At 31.9% G+C, this 25235-nt stretch overlaps 1 protein-coding gene across 6 annotated transcripts in view; it reads right to left on the bottom strand.

Annotated features, from left to right (window-relative positions):
- ATF7IP (activating transcription factor 7 interacting protein) overlaps positions 1-25235 on the bottom strand; it is a 144528-nt gene that overhangs the window by 22758 nt on the left and 96535 nt on the right. For all 6 annotated transcript variants that reach the window (XM_003771237.4, XM_023504544.2, XM_023504545.2 and 3 more), the window contains exons 6-11: positions 24483-24548; positions 14494-14579; positions 13941-14026; positions 12302-12934; positions 9750-9814; positions 3271-3349 (exon numbers count right to left, since the gene is read on the bottom strand). In XM_003771237.4, the coding sequence (XP_003771285.1) occupies positions 3271-3349; positions 9750-9814; positions 12302-12934; positions 13941-14026; positions 14494-14579; positions 24483-24548 (1015 nt within the window). The remainder of the gene's footprint in view (positions 1-3270; positions 3350-9749; positions 9815-12301; positions 12935-13940; positions 14027-14493; positions 14580-24482; positions 24549-25235) is intronic.

Below are 25235 nucleotides of genomic sequence, written 5' to 3'. Positions count from 1 at the left end.
CACCTGTACCTCTCAGAAAACTCCCTTTCCTTCAACAATCAGGCTCAGATGCCCCTTTCTACTTAAAGTTTTTCCTTTGCTCTCAAATGGTAGTGCTTCTTTCTTACTTATATGTGTATACTTTATACTTCTTCTAGAAAGTAAAGTCTTTGAGGGCAGGAGGTGTTTTTATCCTTGCATCCTATGTGCTTGATGGTTTGTAACAACTGTGTTGAATAAAATAGAATTCAATGCTGCAATCCATGTAATATTCTTTTTATATGCTTAGGTTTACCATTAATTATCAAAGTACATACCTGTAATGGGGGAGTTAATTTTTCCAGTACACCATTCATGTTATCATCTGTCTGCCCCAGAAAGAAGGGCACAAGCTTATAACTTAATATGGCACAAGATATGTAGTATGATTTAAAGTGAAAGGATATCCAAAATTTATCTTTTCTTTCAAAGTACATGCAATGTAATCAAGAATTCTGCTGTTTTAAAATAAAGGCTTTTTCCTATTATAGACTCCAAAATTATAAATGCAAATAATAGTGACTGGTAAAACCTTGATGGCTGAGAAGATTCCCAGGACAAACTCCATTTGTATTCTCTCAAAACCCCTCATCCTTTCTTGATATTTTTATGAAGTTAAAACAGGATGTTTGTTTCTTTGAAAATCAAGTTAATCTACAAAAGTTCAGGAATAAATGAGTTGTTTGATGCCAATCCTGTATTAATGTCATGGTTTTTTATGAGGAAGAGTAACAAACTGTTATCAAGCAAGCAAGAAATGTCTAACATGCACCTATTATGTGCCAGGCACATGTAAGGTACTGGGCAAACAAAGACAAAAAATGAAACAATCCTACCCTCAATGGCAAAGATACTATGGAATATGAGAACTAAATAATGAACAAGCAGACCAGCCAGTCAGAACAGTTTGAGGCAAGTTATTAAAGATCAAACAAATGAGTTAATATAGTTTTTAACAAGGGCACAGAGTGTGCTGAAGGAAAAATCTGTGGGGAAAAGGGTGGATTGGAATAGGGAGGGGCCTGAGGCCGAAAGACCAAAAAATATTATGGCAAATACAGAGGGAAGAAATGGTACAGAAATGGAATACAAAGTCAAAAGATTTGTGAAAGTAGAAAATGGCAAGATTTGAAAATGAATGAATATGTTGGGTGAAGAATATTGAAGGAAGGCCACTGCCTTAACAGAAATGGGAGAATCAGGTAGAAAGGGAAGAGGCTGAAAATTTGAGAGAGATGGGGAATAACTGAGGCTGCAGTCTGTTGGAGACTGGAATCTGACAGAAAAGACAAGAAGGGATCAAGTTATCAAGCACACATATGGAAAGATCGGCTTAAGAAGATCTACCTCATTACCAGAGACTGGAGAAAAGGAGAGAGTGAAAAAGAAACAATGTTAAGGAATTCTGTGAAGAAGGGGAAAACAGGGCTCTCATGGTGAGTGGCTTCAATTTATACAGTAAAGGGAAGGTTTAAGGCTTCACCTGAGAGGGAAATCAGAATTTATGGGAGGCTTGAGGAGAAGCTTCTGGAATGGCTTCTGTAGATGGATCATCAATGGGGAATAGTGAGAAAGAGAAGGAAAAGACTAATACTGCCTTCTCTGCCTGGCTGATGACAGATAATGCATATTTATAGTGTTACAGAATCAGCATGAGTCTGTAAAATTCTCTAGTTCTGTGTACAGTACTTTAGTGGAGAGAGACGGGAGTCATCCAAGTATGGAGTATGACAAAGACAGGAGATGAAAATAATGCAGAGGACAATGCAGAATTGAATTAGTAATTACAGAGTTGAGGTACAGCAGAGGTAATTGCCTGAAAAAGTATTGAGGATTAGAGGGATTAAAAGTTTACAAGGAGGGGAAAAATAGGTATAAGAGAGGGAAGGCCTAGAAAGGGCTGGGATAATAGGAGGTTAGTGTCAGATAGAGGAATACCAGTCTTTAATCAATTAAATGGACCCTTAATGAGTAATGAATGGTAAGATCACCTTACCACCTATATCTGGTGGCATTTATTCAGTGCCTAGAATGTTCAAGCATTATTTTTAGTGCTATACAAATGTATCATTTGATCATCACAATGACCCTGTTTAGTAGATGTTATTATTTTTTTGATTTTTACATTTGAAGAAACTGAAGTAAATAAAGGTTACTTGCATAGTGTGAGGCTAGACTTGAACTCAGTTCTTTCCTGACTCCAGGATTGGTGCTCAATTCATTGTGCTATTTAGCTTCCCCTATCATCAGGAATGGGAAACATTTTTTCTGCCAAGGACCGTTTGCATATTTTAAAAATCATTTGTGGACCCCACAAAATTATCCACTAAAAGCAGTGGGAGGTTACTGTCGCCTGTGGTTGCTTTGGCAGGGTCAGATCAAATGATTTCACAAACCTTATGTGGCTGAGGGTTCCCTGTGCTCTAGATGGAATAAAGGAATGTCTTGGGATTTGAAGGAACTGAGGAAATGGGATGTTAAGATTTTCTGAAGAAGCATCAACATATATGCCAGTTTCCTACTATAAGGAAAGGATTCAGAAGGAATGAAAGCCATTCTTTCTGAATTCTTTGAGGAAGGAAGAAAATATGCTAGAACAGCACTTCTTGCTGTCTTTTATAATTATGCTCTTCACTTCCTGCCTACTCTACGTTTATTAAGTTTTGTTAAGCTCTGGCCTCATGGATTTTAAATAATACCATAATTTTACTTGTTACTTCTAAAATAGTCAAAATTTACAAAAACAATTTAAACCTCATGCATCATATAGCAAGGATTTCCATGCTTTTATAACAGAACTGCATTAAAGTAATAGTTGAAAAGTCAGCAAAACCAAGTTTTCTCTTTTGAACTATTAGTTTCCAAAGACCATCTAAACTGATGAATAAATCAATTTTTAAGAGGAAAAAAATCTGAGAAAATAAGCAGATTTTGATATTTTATAATACCTAAAAGTTCTGATAGGTTAAAGATAAAGACTAGGTTTTTTGGGGGGAAGTGAACTGTTAACGTACATTTGTCGAATCAGTATTCTGGTAGCACACAAACAAATTAATTTTTTATAACTAAAGTAGAAGTAGCCCAAAAGCCAAATATCAGAACATTCTGGTATTTGTTTTAAGAACACCAACAATAATACATTCATTAAGTAAAATTTTGAAATGAAAGGTTTTCAAGATCTATCTCCAGAGACTATTTTTGATCATTATTAATGTGAAGCACTCTCTAGAAAATGGAACTTTTTGAACTTACCTTGGGAAGTACCAACTTCTTCATCATCCAATGTGAGATCAATGACACCTCCTGAATCACTGCCTGTGGCTTTTCCACTCTGAAAGACAAAACTTCTGCATTTTGCAAAGGCAACTGGGGAGACATGAAAGAAGAGGAAAGGGGGGAAAGGGAATACTGGGCTGAAGCAAAAGGGGAAGGGGAGTTGGAAAAGTCTAGATTAGATAACTAAATGGAAGGTGGAGAGAGGTGTGATAAGGCATGGAGGAATATGGAGTAGGAGGCATTATCCAGACTTTTAAATAAATTATACACCTTTAAAAAATGTTTGAGGAAAAGGTAAGATACTTTAGAGTCTTTTTACAGAAAATTTATTATATATTAGTAATTGTAGAAAGGATAAATCAAGTGTATGACCCATGCAGAAATGTACTGTTACAGTGTTTATTATGAATTCAGAAAAAAAGTTAAAGAATGGAAGAGTGAAATAACAATATACAGTATTTCAATTCTTCAAATTCTTATTCATAGGAAAAGCGAGTGACATTTTTTTTATTTTCCCTAAAACACCTAGAAATTCATACTGTGGCAAACCTTCTAATGGAATTCAAGTCAGGAAGTTTTCTCCAGGTTCAAAATTTATCATTGATTCATTTTAATACAATGACAACTATTACGTTAATGTTCTTTTCCTATCCCAGAACTAATTTCACCCCTTGATAGACCAGATAAATTCTGGAACAGGGGAAAAAAAAATCAGAGAAGCTAGGGTTAACAAGTGATTGATTTTAAAAAGTTCTACAAATCATATTAGATTATTGGTTAGAAGGGGTAGATTCCTATGAATACAGATACTCATTCTGTAGCAATTCCTGTCACCAGAATGAAGATATCTAAGAAAAAGTTTATAATCTTCCTCTCTTCCATTAGCACAATTCAATGGAAAAATATTCCATATACAAGGATACCAAGAAAATGATGAAAATCATACTCTAAACAAAACAAATCACATCTCTTGCTAAGTAAAGACACAACAATTTCTGGAAAGAATTGTTCATTGTCTTCAAGCTTCAAAATTGGCAGAAAAACAAATTTATTAAAAGTGCTAAAAATATCAAATAACTAATGAAAGAATCTTTAAACTATGTAATGGAAATCTCAGATAATAGTTTAAAGACGTAATGGTATGTTTAAAGTATATTGAATTACATGTCTCTAGGGGAGAGAATGGAAAGGAGGCGGGGACTGGAACACAAGGTTTTTCAGTGGTTAATGTTGAAAAATTATCCTTGCATATATTTTGAAAATAAAAAACTTTGGGGCAGCTAGGTGGATCAAGTGGATAGAACACCAACTCTGAAGTCAGGATAATCTGAATTCAAATCTGGTCTCAGACACTTAACACTTCTTATGTGACCCTGGGCAAGTCACTTAACTGCAATTACCTCAGCAAAAAAATAAATAAATAAATAAATAAAATAAAAAACTTCAATAAAAAAAAAAAAAGATGTAATGGTAGAGGATACCAACAGCGCATATCACTGCAACAAATTACAACTGAATTAATCCAATTATTAAATTCAAACACAACCCTTTAATTATTAACAATGTTAATATTAACAATTAATATTGTTAAATGGTTATTAATTAGTAACATCAATTATTAAATCCAAATGTTAATTTAAAAAGTTGAATTAATTATATGGCCACCTTTATATATTTAGATTTGCTCAATTCATTCATTACTAAAGAATATCAGGCAATATAAAATATTATTGAGCTGTTAATGAATTTGGATTAAGTCTCTCACTAGAGTTATTAGGGGGGAAAAAAGCAGACATTCTATTTTTTTCTAGACCTATATCAAGTACTTTAACATGTAGCAGAAATCATTCTTGGTTTATAGAAGTGAGAATGTTATCTGTGAAGGAATCAAGGGATTAGGACCCCAAGTGATTAATTATGGGAACTGAGTGAACCACAACTGACTACATCTTGTCTAGTACAATTTCTATCTTTTGAAGAAATTTTATTCAATTGTGACATCTAGGAGAAAATTTTATTGCATTGTTTGAATCTAGAAGTGACAAGGATGGAAAACTGGACCATTTCTATCTGCTAATTAGGAACATTTAAACTAAGGTTTATTAACTAGACTAGAAAGCTAGTTAGATCCAAATATTGATGAAAAAGTTTTCTTACAGTCAGGCATCAAGCAATCTATTTATCATGTGAGAAAACTAGCCTCATAATGGTTACAGGTTACAGCAGACAGATAAAAAGCAAACAGATACAGGCATTCAGGCAAAGTGAGACAACTATTTTTCTGATTTCATGGAACTACACCTATTTGCTCTTTCTCTCCCAAATTTGGAAAATCTTTTCAGATTCCCTGATTTTACACTCTTCTAGAAAAAATAGGTCACAGAATTAAGGAAAAATACACATACACACACACACACACACACACACACACACATTGTACAGAATCAATATTACACAACTCAAATATGGTTATTTCTGAGCAAAAATTTTGCAAGCTTCCCACTGTGAAATAGACATAACTTATCAAGTTGGTTTCATGGAAAAATGTGGACACATCACTGCAGTGATATATATATATCAACATCTATTAACATCTATATTCCTACTTAAATCAGTAAAGTGTTTACTCACTAAATTTCAATGATTTTAAGGAAAAGTTCAATTTAATCTTGTGAAAAATAAGAATTAATGACATGATTTTTCTATTTTAAATATAGATTTATTACTTGCCACAATAATTCTAAAAGAATTTAGGACATATCCCAAGTAAAAGATGTATCTTAAATAATTACAATTTATAATTACACAATATACGAAATGAATATATTCCCCTAATATTATCTAACATCATAAATTCCAATTAATGAAGTCAGAATAAGATCTTATTACTTGAGAAATCTTTCAAGGAGTATTAGTAATGAGAGCTAAGTAGGCAATTTTGATTCCTCATCAGCAGAATGAAATTGGTTAAAAACCTTTGCTGGGGGAAAAAATCTCCGAAATCTGCAAATACTTTGGGCTCTGCTTCTTTTCCTTTATTTCTTTCTTTCTTTTTTTTTTTTTTAAAGTGATAACTCTGAAGATTAAGGGGAAGAGAGGGAACCTACTAAGCGCCTATGTATTCAACCAATACATAGAAGAACCTTGGTTCTTCATCAACCTACTATAGGAGTTACTAAACGTCTTATTACAAGACCACCACTCTGTCCCTCAATTATGTTGTCCCTCAATTATGTTCCTTATTTGTAAGACACTTTGTATTAAATGACTTAAGACTTTTTTACAGACCTAAGAGTTCAAAGAACTTAAAAAGATCTATGAATAAAAATCTTAATGGGGGAGGGGGGTGTTTAACTTTATTATACCTACACCTATATTTTGGAAAGCTTATATTTATGATATCATATTTTCAAGACTGGTTATGAATTATGATGTTAGTTTGTTATTATATAATACCATAGTTTAGGTATTTAATTTAAATCTTTATTCTGTATGTTTTCAATAAAACTCCTTCAAAATTAGAATAATAGATCCTAATGACTCCATGAGATAGCAGGAAAGGATAAAACTTAAAAGACTGAAAAAAATAAGAAAATGTGAATTATCTCATAGGAAAAAAAACACTGATCTGGAAAACAATCAAGGAGAGGTAATTTAAGAATCAATAAAGGATCTAAAAGTCAAGAACAGAAAAGAGCCTAGACATATTTAAGAAATCATAAAAGAAAAGTACCTATGCCTCTTAGAACCAGATAACCAAGTAAAATAAAAAGAATCCATCAGTAACCAATCAAATAAAAACTCCCAGGAATATTATAGTCAAAATTCAAAACTTCCAGATAAAGGAAACTATACATTTAAAGCAGCCAGAAATAAAGACTACAAGAACTGAGCAAAGTGAGTACCACACAAGATTCATCCCAGAAAGATAAAGAACTTAAGAATGTGGCATTCTAGAAAGGTAAATGACAGACTTACAATCAAGAATAATCACACCTTTAGTGATAATGTTTTAGGAATATTTTAAAATATTGCTTTCTTATGTAATTTTGCAAGTCTTTTTTAGACTTGCAATTGTATTTGTAATTTTCTGCAAATATATTCTACAAAACATCAGGTATGGTGGTGTGTGACTATAATTGTAGGTACATGGGAAGCCAGGTCTGATAGCTCTTCCAAACTCAAGAGTAATGTGCCTAAGGAGTGGTATTGGAACCCATACTTCTGTGACTTATTCTCTTCCTTTTCCTTCTATTTCTTCACCAGCTCCTCCTTTTCTTCATTTTATGTTCTACTTTTATAGAAACCAAAGAAAGGTCCTTCTATCTTTCTCATTTAGATATTGTAGAGTATTGCTTATAAAAACTGCACTATTGGTCTTCCTTTTTTGAGGTAAATCTGGGCTGAGTAACAAAGCAAAACATCATTTCCTTCCTTTTTAAAGAATGCTGTTGTCCACTGTAGCTTTTCACAAAATACAATAAAATACGGGAAAGCATAGTAAAGGAAATCTTTCTATCTAAAACTAAAAGTCAACATTATCTGTCAACATTATCTGTTAAGGCAAGTAAGCTAGAGAGACCTTTTTAATAGCATAAAGGTAAAGCAAATGTTCATTACCACCATTATTACTCAAAATTATACTAGAAATGTTCTTTATAACAATAAGAAAAAGAACTGGAAGGAAAAAGCACAAAGAAAAAGATAATGAGAAAACTGGGCAATTTGAATTCTCTAGAATACGAATTATTTTATATTGTACATTTAATGAGGAGCTTCTGAATTTCTTCCTTGCTAAGTTTTCTGACGATGGCATATGACATTATGCACATCGGTAGCCATGGATGAATAAGAATGTGTTTCATCTTTTTCCTGGTGAAATAGTAGAATTGAACATGCTTGTTTTACCCCTGAAGCTATTGGAAAGGCCTCTCTAGCTTATCTCTCTTTACAGATAATGTTGGTTCTTAGTTTTAAATAGATACTACTTATTTTAAGAAAAGCTTTCTTTCTTCTGCTTTATAGTATATTTTAATAGGAATAATTGTATTTTGTCAAAAGATGAATAAAAACTTAACAAGACTGAAATTAGTATAGCTTTTCATTATTATTGTTTTAAACATTTTTTATTTTTTTCCTTTAGTCTTGAAAAGGTTATTTAGCGTGCTTATTAACAATGCTATGAGAAAGGATTTTAAAAATTCTTTGTTTCACTGAATATGAAATTCTTGGTATATGTTACTCTTGAACAAATATCATTTAAAATACCTGAATATAACTTTCAAAACATTCTATATTTTATACTGTATAACTAGTTCAACATATATTTTAAATGAAGCTAAAACCCAGGATTCACGAAAAGTCTGATTGTCTTCCTGCTTGCTGTTCCTAACCAAATCTTTCCTTTTTAACAGTATATGACAAAGACTATAAAATTGGAAAATAAAAGTATTTCTCTAGTTATGGCTGTTATATTATTAAATAGATCCATAAAATGTCTGAGAGATTTTATTTTTGGTTGAAATTCTGTAGAATAAGTGAAGGTCACATGCTATTGGAAAAATTATGATTCGAATTACAGTGAAGAGAAACGTGAAACAGACTAAGCATAAAGTTACATTATTTAGTTCTATCACAAAGAAATATATTCACCTCTCACCTAAAGACATTCTCTGAATTAAAAAAAATCTACCTCATAAACCAGAAGTATGAACTAATTTAGCCCTAAAGATGAATATAATCAAGATCAAATGTCATTATACATGAGATTTCTATCCTAATTTTTCAAATACATTACCAGTCATTACTTCCTAGCACACTAGAGAATTTTGTTATTTTTAGTTGTAAATGTTTTCAAAAATGGATAAGACTTATGATGCACAAGTAGGGGATGTGTATATGTAAATATATATAAGACATGATCAATCCAAACTTTAGAATGTTTTTGTTGCTTTCACAAATAGAAAACCAGGAAAAGTCAGTAAGAGATTCAAAACTAGGTTTTTACTTTAGACAATGAGATAGGTGGTTTATTAGTTTTGTTAAACTTCTAAAAAGGTTTCTCATTAATTAGCTTAATGACCTTCCTTTTAAAAGTTGCAGCTGATGATGAAGACAAATTAATGATTAAAAAATAACAATTTTTCAAGAAAATTTTTATAGAAGGAAGAAACTAGGTACAATTCTTAGCAGTACATCAAGATACTCAAGGAGACTGCTCTAATAAATCATGTGTATAATCCAAGAAGCAACTAAGCAATATACGAAAACAAGAACTATAATGGAAACATTTGTAATAGTGTCAATATACTTCTTGTCAACCATATAAGAAATAAAAGAAAGCATTTGAATGAACAGTTGTAAAAACTAGTTGATTAAAAATGTCATCAGAGAAATAACTGAGATATATATGCCCCTGTGGATTTTAACTGAGATTTTATGATGAATAATCCTACCTGTGGTGTATTTTCAGCTGTTCTTTTATTCACAGAAGCATCTGTGGTTTTGTTGGTCTGGTTCTCTAAGGGATCAAAAACAATTTTCCTTTCAACTAGAGCAGCACACAGCATAACAAATGTTTCAACTATGAGAACAGTTCACAGAAAATTAAAAATTTCTCTTTTTAAAAAATACATTAAATTTAATTTTACTCTTCTAGGGCAGAGATGATAAAATCCAAGACAATTTAAATAAAGACATATTGTTAATCAAATGAATCATTTTTACAGTGTGAAAATAACCTTAATTGTTTCTCAAAATGCATAGCTAAATGACATTTCTCAATATTCAGTGATGATTTTGGTTAATTTGGTAATTACTATATAATGAGAAAACTGAATATTTATTCAGTATATACAAGTACTTAACTTTCTGAAAAATAACTGAAATAATTTCTAAGTTCAAGTTCCACTTCAGTCAGATACTGATTATATGACTTGTCAGGTCATAATCCCTAAGTATGTCAGACTAAGCAAATTGTTTAGTAGATAGAGATACGTACTACTAGAGGAAGTTTCCCCCAATAGAAGTTTCCTAAGTTAGTGAAATCACAAATCCATCATTCAGTCTCCCCTTCCTGCCCCAACCTCAAAGCAATTTTTCTGAAATTACATAGAAACGAGTGACTAACACCTGCATTAGTTAATCAAAGATATCTGAGGGATGTTTTTGCCATACTCTTATCAATAAAACAATCACCACAAAAAATAATGCGAATTTTTACTTAACTAACGGAGGGTACTATATTCTCAAGTTTTCTTGAAAATAGTTATTATTTAAACATGTTTGGTCAAGGCAACAGAAGAAATTAAAACTAATGAATATAATAGCCAACTTTATCTGCACTATTCTCTTTGTTTATTCATAGGCCAACAAAGGGGGAAAAATTTCTCTTTTTAAAAAAATTTCCAAAATATTTCTAAATTTAGAATTAAAGAATACATTCTACAAGCATCTGCTTTTATTAATAAAGGCATCTCTTAAAGATGAATTCAGCAATCTCAGATGAATATAAGTACTTAAGGAGTTTCTAGCAGAACTCCTTGATGCGAAGTGTTCACACTTGATGAAGTGTTCACAGCAGAAAGACAACTATATTGGTAGGCAGCAAATATTTAAACTCAACTTCCACCTGTGATCATGGGCATATCATTTAATCTCTCAGAATTGTGGATTCTTCACCTATAAATTGAGGATAATGTCTAGGCACAAGGTATTTTTTGGTTTTAGTTTTTTGGTCAAAATCAGACAAGACTTCTCAATTCTAAAATACATTTCATTTGGTAGTAACAATAAATGAATGCTAGATGGCCACATCACAACCAACTCTTCTTTAAGCTTCACCCTGATATTCTGGTATTGAGAACAATATCAAAAAACCAAACTAGAGATTTGGCCACATGATTACAAGGTTGGAGAACAGATTATCTTGATTAGAATAATGTTCTGCTCAATAATGTTAAAAGATACACTATATATGGATCACTAATTGAAAAGTATTTACACTAAAATGTGTGAAAGTAAAATCAAATAGACAAAATTTAATCTCTTATGATTCAGAAATATATCTTTTAGAGTATTAACATACGTGTATGACTGGAATAACACACAAATGTTCATGCAAGTATGAAATACCTTCAAAATTAAAATTCATCCTGAAATATGGATCTGTTTACATAGAACAATTACAATATATTTAAACAACTTGTATACTATTAATATGCATTACCAGTCAAACTTGTTTAATTATATATGTAAACACACTAGCAATACTAAAAAAAGTTCATAAGATCATAATGATGTTCTATCATAAAAAATGAACCTTCTGAACTAAATTGACAATTCCTACTCTTGCTTTCACATACTTTATAGAATAAGTTAGCTCTTTTTTTTTAGCTGAAAAAAGTTCAACAATATCTTTATAACCCAAAGATAAGATTTTAAATATTTTTAAAAAATAAATTGTTCATAGACACATATACAAAGACAAAGTGGTACACATTGCTTCACAAGCTTTCTGCTGGTGTAGTTGGTTGGTTGTTGCCCAAAATTACATCCTTATGTTAGAGTCGTTAGTGTATCTGATTGTGGCTGATGAGACCAATATGAGCTCAAAATGCTCCGCCACAAGTCAAATTCAAATAGTTTCTATGAGACCTGGTATCTATTCCTCTTCCTAACAAAATTATTTTCTTTATGCAAGAAAATTTTTCCAGAATAACTTCTGAAAAAAGCTAAAACAACTTGTTTGATTTACATGGAAGGTATATTACAATTTTTTAAAACTTGTAGTACACAATTTTTAGTTTCTCTGTACTCCCAATAAAACCCATAGGTCTTTTTTCTTATTTATAGATGTCAAGGATTAACTGATTCTAAGGGGATTCTATTTACCCTGTTTCCTTACCCAAGTGACTAGAAATTCTAGCTTAGTCACTGACACAATTTTATTTTCCAAAGTCTATTTCCCTTACTGTCAACACTAATATAAAAACCCATAATAACTTACCAATTCTAGATGGAACTGTGGTACTGCTAGGCTCAGCAGTAGAAGTAGTACCAAATGCAGCAAGTGGAATTTTCATCTGTATAGATCGATTGCTGGCTGGATTAAACAGTCCTGAAGTACCTACTGCAGGTAAAGAAGTCCTTGCGGCTTGTGCAATAGGGTGTGCTGCTGAAACAGCCTGTACTGCAAGTGTTGTTCCTAATGGCGCAGCACTGGCTGGAGAGTTCCTCTGAATATTAGGACTGGTTACAGATGGACTGTTATTTGGTTTGGTGGGGTTTGTTGATGGCAAGGGTGTGGGATTTTTGGTAAGACCACTAACTGTAGACTGACTTTGCACAGAAATAAATTCAACATTGCCAGGCTGTTGATTAGTGACCAAAGTCCCTGTGTGGCCCTGTAGGAGCTGAGGCTGGGATGATACTGCAACAGGTACATGTAAGATCACTGGCAAAGACTGTAAAGATATTGTTGGTTGCGAGTTTCCACTAGACACCTGGGTAGAAGCAACTACTGGAGCCGTAGTTGGTGCAGGAAGAACTGATGCCGTCAAGGAACCAGAGGTTACTGGAGTTTGAGATTTAGGTTGACCACTGACCATTGTCTGCGGGGTGGCAAGACTGGCTGAAGATACTAAAAATAGGGAGATTAGTATGAATTTCAGTGAGTCAATTGTATTTTTAATTATCAACTGGATTAAAGTAATGAAAACATTCAAATATTAGGTTAATTTGCAGATAGCATAAAAACTTTTATAAAACCTTATTTAGAATTTAAAAAATTGAGTAATCAGAATAATTTCTGAAGAAAATTATATTGCATTCATTAGTACAAAGAGAGCTTGAAAATGATAATTAAGTGCAAGAAAAAGTTGTTATACTAACAAAAAGCCTATTTTGTTAGATACGATGTCAAGAGCTAATTAATTTCTGAGCAAACTACTAGGAAAAATAAACAAGGAAACAAATAAATAGTAACTATATTTATAAAAAAGAAATCTAAGGTGTAATTCAAAAGCCACTAAAATAAGAAATCCAATTCAAAGATTACTATCACCATTAACCAATATGATGAAGTCATGGTAAAAAAGTATTTGAATACCAGAAAATTTATTGTTGGGGTATGTTTTATTCCTTGCAATAAGTTTTCCCATGAATGCACAGCCTGATCAGTCTAATTCTAACCAGAATGACTTAGACTAAAAAGAATAAATACAGATTAACATAAATGTGGCACATGAACAAAATAGGGGTGAAGATGAAAATTGCACTGAAGCCCAGAGCAAAGCAAAAGAACCAAAGTATTATTAGGTTTCCGTAATTTCTTTGATTTTTATTCTTTCTATCTATTATACAGTCTATTCAAAAGCTAGGGATTTTTGATGTCAAGGTAATGAGCTCATGAGTACAAACATTTTGACATCTATCTACAATATAAGCCTAAATGATATCCCATCTACAATTTACTCATCTAAAATTTAAGATGACTGCCTGCCTTACAGTATTGCTGCCAATAGTATAATTGTATTTAGTATAGACAAATATACCCATATTTGTTTTCAAGTTCATTCCTGTTTCTAAATGCTTAAAAAAAGGGCAAAAATGTACATTTTTTATCTTAGTCTGGGAAGCTTTGTTACCTGCATTGACAGGAGCTTGAAAAGTTGGTGTATTTTCTCCAATATTTCTCTTAGACTCCAGCATCTGTCTCACTGTGCCAGCATTTCTACAGAATAAATGTTAACATCAATATTGTCAGGATGTAAACATAAAACAGTGAAAAACAATAAATAAGAAAGAAAAAGTATCAAAAGGAGATATTAACTAATTCCAAATACTCTAGCCAACAAAATTAGGGGATGATTGTTTTATTATCCATTGGCCAGTTTCAATGTGAAGGCAAAGATTAAGAAGCTTTAAAAAATATGATTTACCAAACAAAGTTTTCCCAATCATTTCTAAGCTACTTAAAATAATACTCCTTTATTGCAAAATTTTTTTTACAATGATCTTTGGGGGAAAAATGTAAAATTTTAAATTCAAATATTAAATTTTAATAGGAGAAAACCAGAAAATAGAGAAAAAAATAAGAGATTCAATATATACTATATATGATTAAACATCATTTTTTTTCCTCTATCAAATTGATTCCTTACAAATGTGAGTATTATGCAAAAAGTTTTTAGTGCTCACCTATAAGTTAAGTTATTAATGCTAACAACTTCATTTGCAGATGACTTCCCTGGTGACACAGGTGGATTTGGTGGATTTGGTGGGTTCTGAAAAGAAAAATATGCAATCATAAAAGTTTTTATGTCTCAAACAGTCTAACAAGAATTTTCAGATATGCTAATTTTTTAAATTTTAATTTGATTTCATTCTCCCACCATCAAAACTGATTAAAGATCTAAGTAAAAAATCCCAGGTTAAAAAAAAAAAAATCAACCATGTTTTCAATCATCCCATAGGGTTATCTTGCAATTCTGTAAAAATTTCCAAAATTAAGTCTAAATAATTTTATTTTAAAAAGAATAAGATACATCACTTTGAAGGGACAATATTATGAAATCAAACAAAAACTGAAGTATAATAAATGTGTGCAGGGCAAGGGAAGAGAAAGGAACAACTAAGACATAGATGGAAACTACAATTTCTATAAAAGGAGATCTAGACATCTAAAGCCAGTTTCAAATTACATGAAAACTTTGAATGTTTTAAACTAAAACTAGAGAAGGAAAATTTGATAAGAATACACAACACCTAATTTATTTATTTATTTGTTGGATTTTAAAAATTATTTATTAGAAATATTTATTAGAAAAAGTGAAAGATCTGAAACAGGAAGAACAGAGATTATCAAAAGAAGAAAATATCAAAAAGGGGAGGGACAGTAATAAAACATAGCCTCAAATGTTTATAAAAAATATTATTACATAAGTAAGATGTGGGGGAAAAAAAAGAATTCTTATGCAAGATTCAAATGAATCACTGAGAAAGAACAGGATGAGTCATGACAGGATAATAGTAATGGAAAGATACATATGCTGGAGAAGGAGATCCGAGCTGCTGAACAAAATAATAACAGATAGAAAGATAAAGGTGACGAGATACAGCATGCAATTTACAACACCTCCAAGCATGCTAGTGATGCTGAAAATAGGAAAAGACATCAACATGAACTATCAAAATTTTCTACTGGATTTAGCCCATCTAAAGAAATATAGTGGGAGAAGAAAGCCTGGATCTAGGATTTTACTGAAGGATGTAAGTTTTTCTGCAATTTATAATCTTAAGAGGGACACCTGGAGCACTGAGAGGTCATTGACTTTTCTAGTAACACAGCTGATATGTATCAGACATTATTTGAACCCAGGTCTTCCCAGCTTCAAGACCAGTTCTCTATATACTATGCTGTATTGCCTCTTAATTTCCACAACAGAAAGGATAAAAATCCCAAAGTGATTAAGTTATATACCAAGAAAATAGTCATTTGTAAATGACCTTATACCATACCAACTACCTCTAGCCACATTTCTTTCTTACAGATGTTATCTACAAGTTCCTATTGTACTAATTCCTATGTGAAATAAAATGGGAAGTTTTTTTTTTTTTTAAACAACAACAAAAAAGGAACTTGATCTTAACAGAAACAACACCACCACTACCACATGCATAAAATATGGTATAATGACTAATGACTAGGACCATGAAATTATCATGGGAGATTTTTATGTCCATAGGAAGATCAAAAATTCAGATCACCATTCATTTTTTTCAATCCTATGATACAACATAAACTGGCTAGTGAGGTCCAAACCACTCAATATGGGAGGGTCCTTTGTTATAGATTTTTAAAGCTATAAATAAAATAGTCCCTGCCCTTAAAGAACTTATATTAAATCTGAAGAGACAAAATATACACAAGCAGAGGGTAAATGCAAACAAAATAAATGCAAGGTAATAATAGTTTGAGAGAATAGGAAAAATTTCCTGAAGAAAGTAATGTTTAAAGGAAACTAGGAATTCTAAGAGACAAAAACTAAGTTGGAATTGCACTTCAGGCTTAGAGGACAACCTATGTAAAGGAAGAGATATGAGAAAGAATATTAGGATATTTGAAAAAAAAAAAAAAAAAGCATCTAGTCTGTTTATTTGAAGCCATTTTATGAAGGATTTTAAAATGCCGAACAGAAGTCTGCCTTAACCTTAAGTTAAAAGAAAGTGTTTTCTTTTCTTTTTGGTTTTGGTTTTGGTTTTTGCAACAACAGAATAACTGGGTTAGATCTGGACTTTAAAGCTTTAACACTGGTAGCTGTTTGAAACTAGGTTAGAGAATGGAAGACACTTGAAGCAGAGAAATCAATTAGGGACCTACTACAATGGCCTACATCAGAAAGATGAATGCCTAAACTAGAATAGTAGCAATGTGAGAGCATATTGTGAAGGCAGGTAGGTGGTTCAATGGATAAGAGTCAGGAAGGGCTTGGAGTCAGGAAGACCAGAATTCAAATCCAGCCTCAGAAGTTTACTTTTTATATTAATAACTTATTACCTGTCACTTAACTTCTGTTTGTCTTAATCCACTGAAGAAGGAAATGGCATACTGTTCTAGTTTGTTTGCCAAGAAAATCTCATGGACAATATTGTTGTACCATGATTCATGAGGTCATGAACACTTAAAACATGATTGAATTATTGGACAAGATTTCTATGGTCTTTTACTATTTTTACTAATGTATTGTGTATCTAATCTATTTCACTATTTTTTAGCCAGTATCAGATTTTAAGGGTTATCATTTTGTTAATATATAGTTTTAAGTCTGGAATGGCTGGATATTTTCTTTAAAAAATCAATTCTCTTAACCTTTTGTTTTTCCAGATGTTACTACCTTTTCTAACTCCTATAAAATTATTTGGTAAGCAAATTAATTTTAAGTATTGTCACTTAATTACATTGGCTTGGCTTACTCATGAGTAATGAGTATTTTCCCAATTGTTTAAATCTGTATTTGTGTGAAAAGTGTTTTCATGTAATCTCTAGATTTGTCTTGACAGATGGACTCCCAAACATTTTAAACTTGGCAGTCATATTATATTTGTAATTTTCCTATTATATAACATATATTCTTTTTTTCTGGCATTTTTAGTTACATATCCAATTTACTGATCTTTTTATTGATGTATGAATGTAGAAGAGATAAATTTTCCTCTAAATACTGTTTTGGCTAAATCCCACAAATTTTTTAATGTTGCCTCATTGGCGCCATTGTCTTTAATAAAAATACTGTTTCTATGATTTGTTCTTTGATTCATTCTTTTTCCAGTCAGCTTTTAATCTATGTTTGTACAGCAACTTATTTAAGTGTAATTTTTATTGGATTATGGTCCTAAATGGTTGGGTTTAATATTTGGGTTTTTCTTCTTCGCATTTGGTTGTTTTTATGCCCCATGATTATTTTTTGGAAAGGTACCAGTTAATTTATTTGTATTTAACTTTTAAAAAGATTTTACTCATCTCCTTGAATTCTTTTTTTTATAATTAAATTTATTTAATTCTGAGAGGGGAAAGTTGAGATCTCTTCCCACTAGTAGACTATTTCCTCCTATAATTTATCTTTCCCTTTAAGAATTTGGATGCTTTGCCATTTGTTGCTTATGTTTCATACTGGTATGACTTCACTATTTATCGTTCCTTTTAGCAAGATGTAGTTTTCCTAAAGATATTTTTGAATTGGATCTGTTTTTGCTTTATTTGAGATGACTGCCACACCTGCCTTTTTTTAATCTCCTCTGAATCATCACAGATTCTGCCCCAGTACCTTAAAACTCTATGTATCTATTTCAAGTCTTTCTTATAAACAAACACTTTCTTTAAGTGTTGGATTTTGGTTTTTATTTCATTCTGCTATCCACTTCCATTTTATGGGTGAGTTCATCCCATTAATATTTAGTTATGATTATTAACTATACATTTCCTTCCATTATCTCTCTCTCTCTCTCATGTTGTCTCTTTGTCATCTTGTGTAAGTCTATTTTGGTTCTGACCTTCTTTTATCTGCCACTTTCTTTATCAAGCTCACCCATTCTTAGCCTTTTATCCTCTTTTCCACTGATTTTCCTCTTTAGATTTCTGAGTAATGAGTATTTAAATATATTTTCCTTTTTTGAACTAATTTAAAGGCCCATACCACTTTCCCTTCCACTATAGGAGTTCTTCCTTGATTATCCCTTAAGAAAGAAAATTTTCTCAGTTCTTCCTCTCCCTTACTCCTTTTCCTAACAGAGTTTTCTTTCTCACTTATCAAGTTCAGGTTTTTTCTTCTTTTGTACATTATTCCACCATAATTAACTCACTGATACCCTCTCATCCTATGTGGAATCCTTCCCCTACAGAAAAGTAAACAGTTTACCCTTGTTAAATCCCTTACGATTTCTCTTTCATGGTTACCTTTTTAATGTTTGAGTCTTATATCTTAAAGTCACATTTTCTATTCAGTTCTGGTCTTTTCATCAAGGATGCCTGAAATCCTCTTTTTCATTAAAAGTCTGTTTTTCTACTTGAAAGATTATGCCAAATATTGTTGAATAGGTTATTCTTGGCTGTAGTCCTAGCTCTTTTGCCTTTCAGAATATATCGTATCCCAAGTCCTCCACTCCTTTAATGTAGTAGCTGTTAAATCTTGCATGATTCTGATCATATGGCTCCATGTTACCTGAATGGTTTCTTTCTGGTGCTGGAAGACCTGGGAGCTCTAAAATTTGAATAGAATGTACCTGGAAGTTTCATTTGGGATCTCTTTCAAATGGTGATTAGTAGATTCTTTCAATTTCTAATTAACCCTTTTGTTCTACTATAGTGAGAAAGTTTTCCTTGAGAATTTCTTGAGAAATATCTAGGGTTCTTTCTTTGGTCATGGTTTATAGATAAATTCAATAATTTTTAAAGTAAAAGTTCTCAATCTTTTTTCCCCCCCAAGTCAGTTGTTTTTCCAGTGAGAGTTTTCATTTTTTTCCTTCATTCTTTTGACTTAGTTTTATTGTTTCTTGATGTTTGGTGGAGTCAATAGCTTCCAGTTGCTCAGTTCTAGTTTTTGAGGAATTACTTTTTTCAGTGAGTTTTTGATGTAGCCTTTTCCATTTGGCCAATTATACTTTTAAGGTTTTGCACATTTTTACCAAGCCAATTTTTCCATTATTTTCTTCCTTTGCTTCTTCTTTTTCTATTTTTTTCTTCCACCACTCTTATGTAGAAAACGATTTTTAGTTCTTCTAGGATTCTCATCAGACTTATATGCAATTCACATTTCTTAATTTGAGATTTTGCTTATAGGTGTTTTCACTTCATTCATATCTTCTAAGTTTATGCCTTGATCTTTTCTGTTACCATAGTAGCTTTTTATGTTCAGGCTCTTATTTGCTCATTTTTCTATTCTATTTCTTGATTTAGAACTTTATGTTAATGTTAAAGCATGATGGGGAGGGAAGGATTGTGTCTCAAGCTTCATGTTTTTTTCACACTGTTGTTTTCAGAGCTAATACTGGAGGTTTGGAAGTTTTCAGTTTCCCAAGTGGTTTGATATGGGGAGAGGTATGGTTACTGCTCTGTCAGTTTACACTCTCATCTTCAACCAGGAAGGGCCTCTGATTACAATCAATAACTATTCTTTAGGGCTCCCTCCCTTGGAGCTAGAAGTGATAATGTCCCTAAAAGCTTGACTGCCCTTGAACTATGACCAAAAAGGAGAAAAAGGCAGTAGAGTTGTTAAATAATGTCTGGTTCTGAATCCAGTGCTAACACAGAGATACCTGGTAATTTCTATCCCCTAACCATCTCTAACTTGACAGTTCCTGAAGCTGTTGCTTTTATTGTCACCACCTAGTCCTACTGCTGGTGTTTCATCCACCTGGGCTCTGGACTAACCTCATCTCCATATCATAGGTCTCTCTCTTGATTTCCAAGTTGTCTCACTTTCACCTTTTGTTACTGTGACTCCAGAATTTGATTTGAGGCATTATTTTCAAGTTTTGGAGAGTGCTTGGCTGAATGTTTTTCTTCTAATTTCTTCATTTTGGCTCTACTCCCCACTCTTGTAAAAGCTGAATGTTTAGTGATTTTTTTTTCCTTTTTGGTGTGAAATAATTTCATAAATATAATCTCCTAATGAGTGAAAGGATGGCATCAATGTTGATAAAAGAATATACATAAAGTAAGCAAAATATTTTAAAGTATTTAAGAAAGCATTGGTATAGTTTTTAGTTTAAGAAAGAGTATATCTTCTTTTCTACCCTCTTTGCAATGCATTCACAGTATTATATAGAAAGGAGATACTCAAATGACTTTTTGGGCATCTGTTTTTAGAAGCTTGGAAAGTAGGTTATTATAATAATAGTTATTATAGTTATATAATATAGCTACTATAATAAAAGCTACAATGTGACCAAAATCAGGGTAATGGGTTTGCATAGAAAGGTTAAAGAAAAAAAGGAAATGGATTTGAGTACCACACAAAAAGTCTTGGATATGCAGAGAAATTATTGTACATATCTGTAGTAATGGATACTATTTCCTCTTCAAGAAATAGGCAAGGTTATACTTCCAGGAACGGAAAAGAAAATATAGAAAAGAATGAGATATTAAAAAGTAAATCACAAAGAAGCTAAGAAACTTAAGATCTATAAAGAAAGGTAAACAGATAATTCCTACTCAAAAGACGTCTTATCTATAAAATAAGGTGGTTGCTTCAGATTCGTTTCAGATTTAAAAGGCTACAACTACATAGCAGTCAGTCAGTCCAGGAAGATGATTATATTTGACCACCACATTTAACATAAAGCCTTTCCTAAATCTCCCTCCCACTAGTGTCTGCTTCTCTAAATAACTTGCATTTAATTTAACTATCTTGTGTTTATTCTATATGGATAGCTATGTGGCAGAGTAATTAGAGGAGCAGGCCTGAAGTCGGGAAGAACTGAGTTATAATCTGATCTCAGATACTAGCTGTGTAACTTTGAGCAAGTCACTTAACTCTGCCTTAGGTTCGTCTGCAAAAGGAATTGCAGAAGGAAATGACAAAGCACTTAAAACATCTTTGCTAGGAAAATCCCAAATGGGGTCACAAATAGTCAGACACAACAAAATCTATGCTAAAAAGCCTCCTAATGCACAAAGCCATTCTTGGTCCTTCTAATTGCTGTTGTCTTCTCCTCCAAGACTACTCTGCATTTATTTTTACTTACTAAAGACTCAGACACACACAGAGACACACACATAACCCCCAGAGAAAGAAATATAGATAAAAAAAACCATACATTTACATTATATATATATATATGAAATGCTGTCGTCTCCATTAATATTAAAAAAAAAAAACCATACACTTACATTATATATATATATATATGAAATGCTGTTGTCTCCATTACAGTGTAAACTCCTCGAAAGGAAGAATTTTCATTTTGTCTATGTGCAGCCCAGCATGTTTATGGTAAGTAGCAAGTACTTAGTAAATATTTACTGACTAATTAATGACCAAACAACTACCAATGAGTAAAGGGTGACTGAATCTTCAAACAAATGAAAGATCTATGTATATAGTCAATTTCTTAAAATCAAATAAAGAAAATAGACAAACAATAAATTTAAGAGATATTCCATAAATTTCATAAACACAGTATTTTCCCCCCTGAAGCAATAGGGTTAAGTGACTTGCCCAGGATCACACAGCTAGGAAATGTCTGAGGCCATATTTGAACTCAGGTCCTCCTGACTTCAGGGCTGGTGCTCTATCCATTGTGCCATCTAGCTGTCCCCATTATCCCAATTTTGAATGGGTAAAACTGCCTTGCCTAGGGTCACACACTTAGTAACTTAAAAAAAAAAAGACAAGACCAAGACCACAAAGAAGACTGTAATACTCAACTGCAGGTCTAAGAGAAAGGCTATTACTATCATTCTAAGGCCATCAAGAAATGTAAAAATTCTGAATTAGGAGGAGAAAAGAGAAGAAAGAATCAAGTCAGTACTAACTTCATTTTTTAAAAAGTGTTTCTGGATAAAAACAATTAAAATTTTTTAGCTGTTAACACTTATGCTCCATGGTCTCATACTTCTATCTTGAGGAGGGAAAAGACTTGATTAACACAAGCCTTATAATATAAATCATTTCCAATGTAGAAAAAGCTTTAAAGATATATCTTAAATATAGAACCTTAAACATACTGAATCAGATTTGGATGTATTTTTTTTTACAGAGACATTACAATGAATCTTGGGTCAAGATCTCATTTTGAAAGCCCAACTGAGTGGCTAATATGTGGTTAAAAAGTCTACAAAAATGGGGAGAGCTTAGTAGTATTGACATTTGAGCATACCTTCAGGGGTTGCCCTTCTTCCAAGTAGGATCTTATTTGACTACTTTTCGTAGGTAATTATTTAAGTCAAGTAATCCTATAGAAACACTAACCAAAATGCCTAGTAATGAATTATTGAAGAAGTAGCCTATTAATTGAGAGAACTCCTGATGGTGTTAGTATGGTAAGAAACAGTAGAAATGAAAGCTATTTAAAAAAAAAAAAAAAAAAAGACTTATGCAGAAGACATGGTACATGATTTTTAACCTAGCTTTCATGAATTTGTTCTTTTTTCAGTTGATAATTATATTTCAACATAATTTGCTTTCTTTGTATAAACCAAATTACCAAAGAATTAAAATATTTCATAAAGCAGTAGTCATCAAAAGTATTGGGAATAGATTTAAAAATAGAAAAGTTGATCAATAGCACAAATTATTAACAAAGTCTCACCACATGTTCAGGAAGTTGGCAAGAGAAAATTAAAATTGTTTTTAATTTATGAAGAGATAAAAGATGAAAATAATCTACATTGAAGAAACCAGGGTAGAGAGGTAAATTAAGGTATTATTTATTACATACTATTATAAACTAATTAAAATTTTATGAATTGGTCCAAACATTCTGGAAAGCAATTTGGAATTTTGCTTAAATGCTAAATTAAATTTGCTAAAATGTTCCTATCTTCTGTTAAGAGCTCTTTCTCTACTACTAGGCATAAATTCCAAAAACATAAAAGCTCACCCAACTTTTCTTTCTTTTAAAAACTTTTGTTGAAGGGAAGGCTTGCTGTTTAGGGTAGGGAGGATATATTCAGAAACAAATGTGTAATTGAAACAAAGGACACCAATTAAAAAAAAACTTGATAGGAAAAATAAACAGAGAATATGTACAATGGGGAGCAATTAAACAATATAAAAGTGCTTACTTTTCCAGTGGATTATAAATAATTAGTATATAGTAATTGATTATAGGATGATGATAGAGCATTACATTAAGAACTCTACACACACACACACACACACACACACTTTTCAGATGAAGCATTTGAGCTTAAGTGACTTGCCAAGGTCACACAGCTAGTAACCATCTGAAGTCAGATTTAAATTTAGGTCCTTCTAACTCCAGGGTTGATCTATTCCCTACACCATCTAGCTGCCCCAAGAACTACACATTGCAGTCAATATTTGTCTCCAATAGCTAAGAGAGAAAATGAACTTCCAAAGTGAGGTTTCAAAGAAAAGATAATAATGGTAGAATTTCAGGATACATACCTCTAAGGGAAGACACATATAAAAGAGAAAAGGAAATGAGAATTTTAGAAACAGGTATCAAAGAAGTAGTAAGATAGTATGATATTCAAGAAGGTAGAGTATCCTGTGGTAACTCTATAAGACCATAATCTTGGTATAATAACACAATAAAAGACATCTTACAGTGGATCCATTAGGAAGGAAAAGTGAAAACACTCTTAATTAAAGACTGTAAGGGTAAAAGAAGAGAAAATAATATAATGAAATAAAATTCAAAACAGCTGATTTAAATAGATGAAAACATTGGAAGGCCACAGAAAAGAATTAATTTGAGTTAAAGTTACTGGTATGAAACTTTGGAGTAGGCACTAAGTTTACTAAGATGAATAAAAAAAGAAAATTAAAGTACAAATAAAATTTCCAATTTTTGGAAGAGAGATCTTACTCAAAAAGAGGACAAATGGATAAAAGGTAAGTTAGAGGTGATTTTAGACCTTTAAGGGGGAAAAAAACTCTTTCCTGTTAAATGGACCATTTCCTTTTAGTTCCCAATATTAATTTATAAATACCAATTCTTACTTCTTGTCTTTTCTTAAGGTCCTCTTTGGCTGCTCCGAAGCGTTTGGTCAACCTGGCTATTTTAGCCTAAAGAAAACAATAACATAACTGAAAAGTTTGCATTATGATATTCACTTAAAGATTAAAAAGAAGTTTACAAATACTATTTAAAGAAGCATATGGTCTATGAGAACTTTATACTTTACGTGGCTCCATGAGCAAGCTCTCAAATGAAAGCATATGAAATCAAACAATTTCAAGTAAAAAGTAAACAAGAAATTGTGGCAAAATTTTTCTTGAAAGTTTTCTGAAATATTAATTTCCTTTGGGTTTGCTATGGTTGTCACTGCAGTGCAAATTATACATTTCTCCCCAGTTTAACTACCTAACAACATAAAAATACAAGAAGGAAATAATGAAAAGTTACATTATTGTTGAAACAAATTTTAAGTGGTAATAACATTATAGTTACATATAGATGATTCATCCTAACTTATTCAAAGTGTTCTCCAACTTTGAAATATCCAAAGAAATCACTTAATAGTCTTGTCATTGGTAATAAATATATTAAATATAAATATAAATGTATTTTTAAAAATAGGTAATAAATGTCAAATTTAGGATCACAGATTTAGAACAAGAAAGAAACCTGGAGGCCACAAAGACCAACCCAGGGGTCCTCAAACTTTTTAAATAGTTCACTGTCCCTCAGACTGTTGGAGGGCCGGGACTATAATAAAAAGAAAAACTTTGTTTTGTGGACCTTTAAATAAA

This window comes from Sarcophilus harrisii, chromosome 5 (assembly GCF_902635505.1).
Source record: "Sarcophilus harrisii chromosome 5, mSarHar1.11, whole genome shotgun sequence".
NCBI classification, from domain to species: Eukaryota; Metazoa; Chordata; class Mammalia; order Dasyuromorphia; family Dasyuridae; genus Sarcophilus; species Sarcophilus harrisii.
The sequence above is the reverse complement of the archived record's forward strand: the minus strand, read 5'-3'. Positions and strand labels throughout refer to the sequence as shown.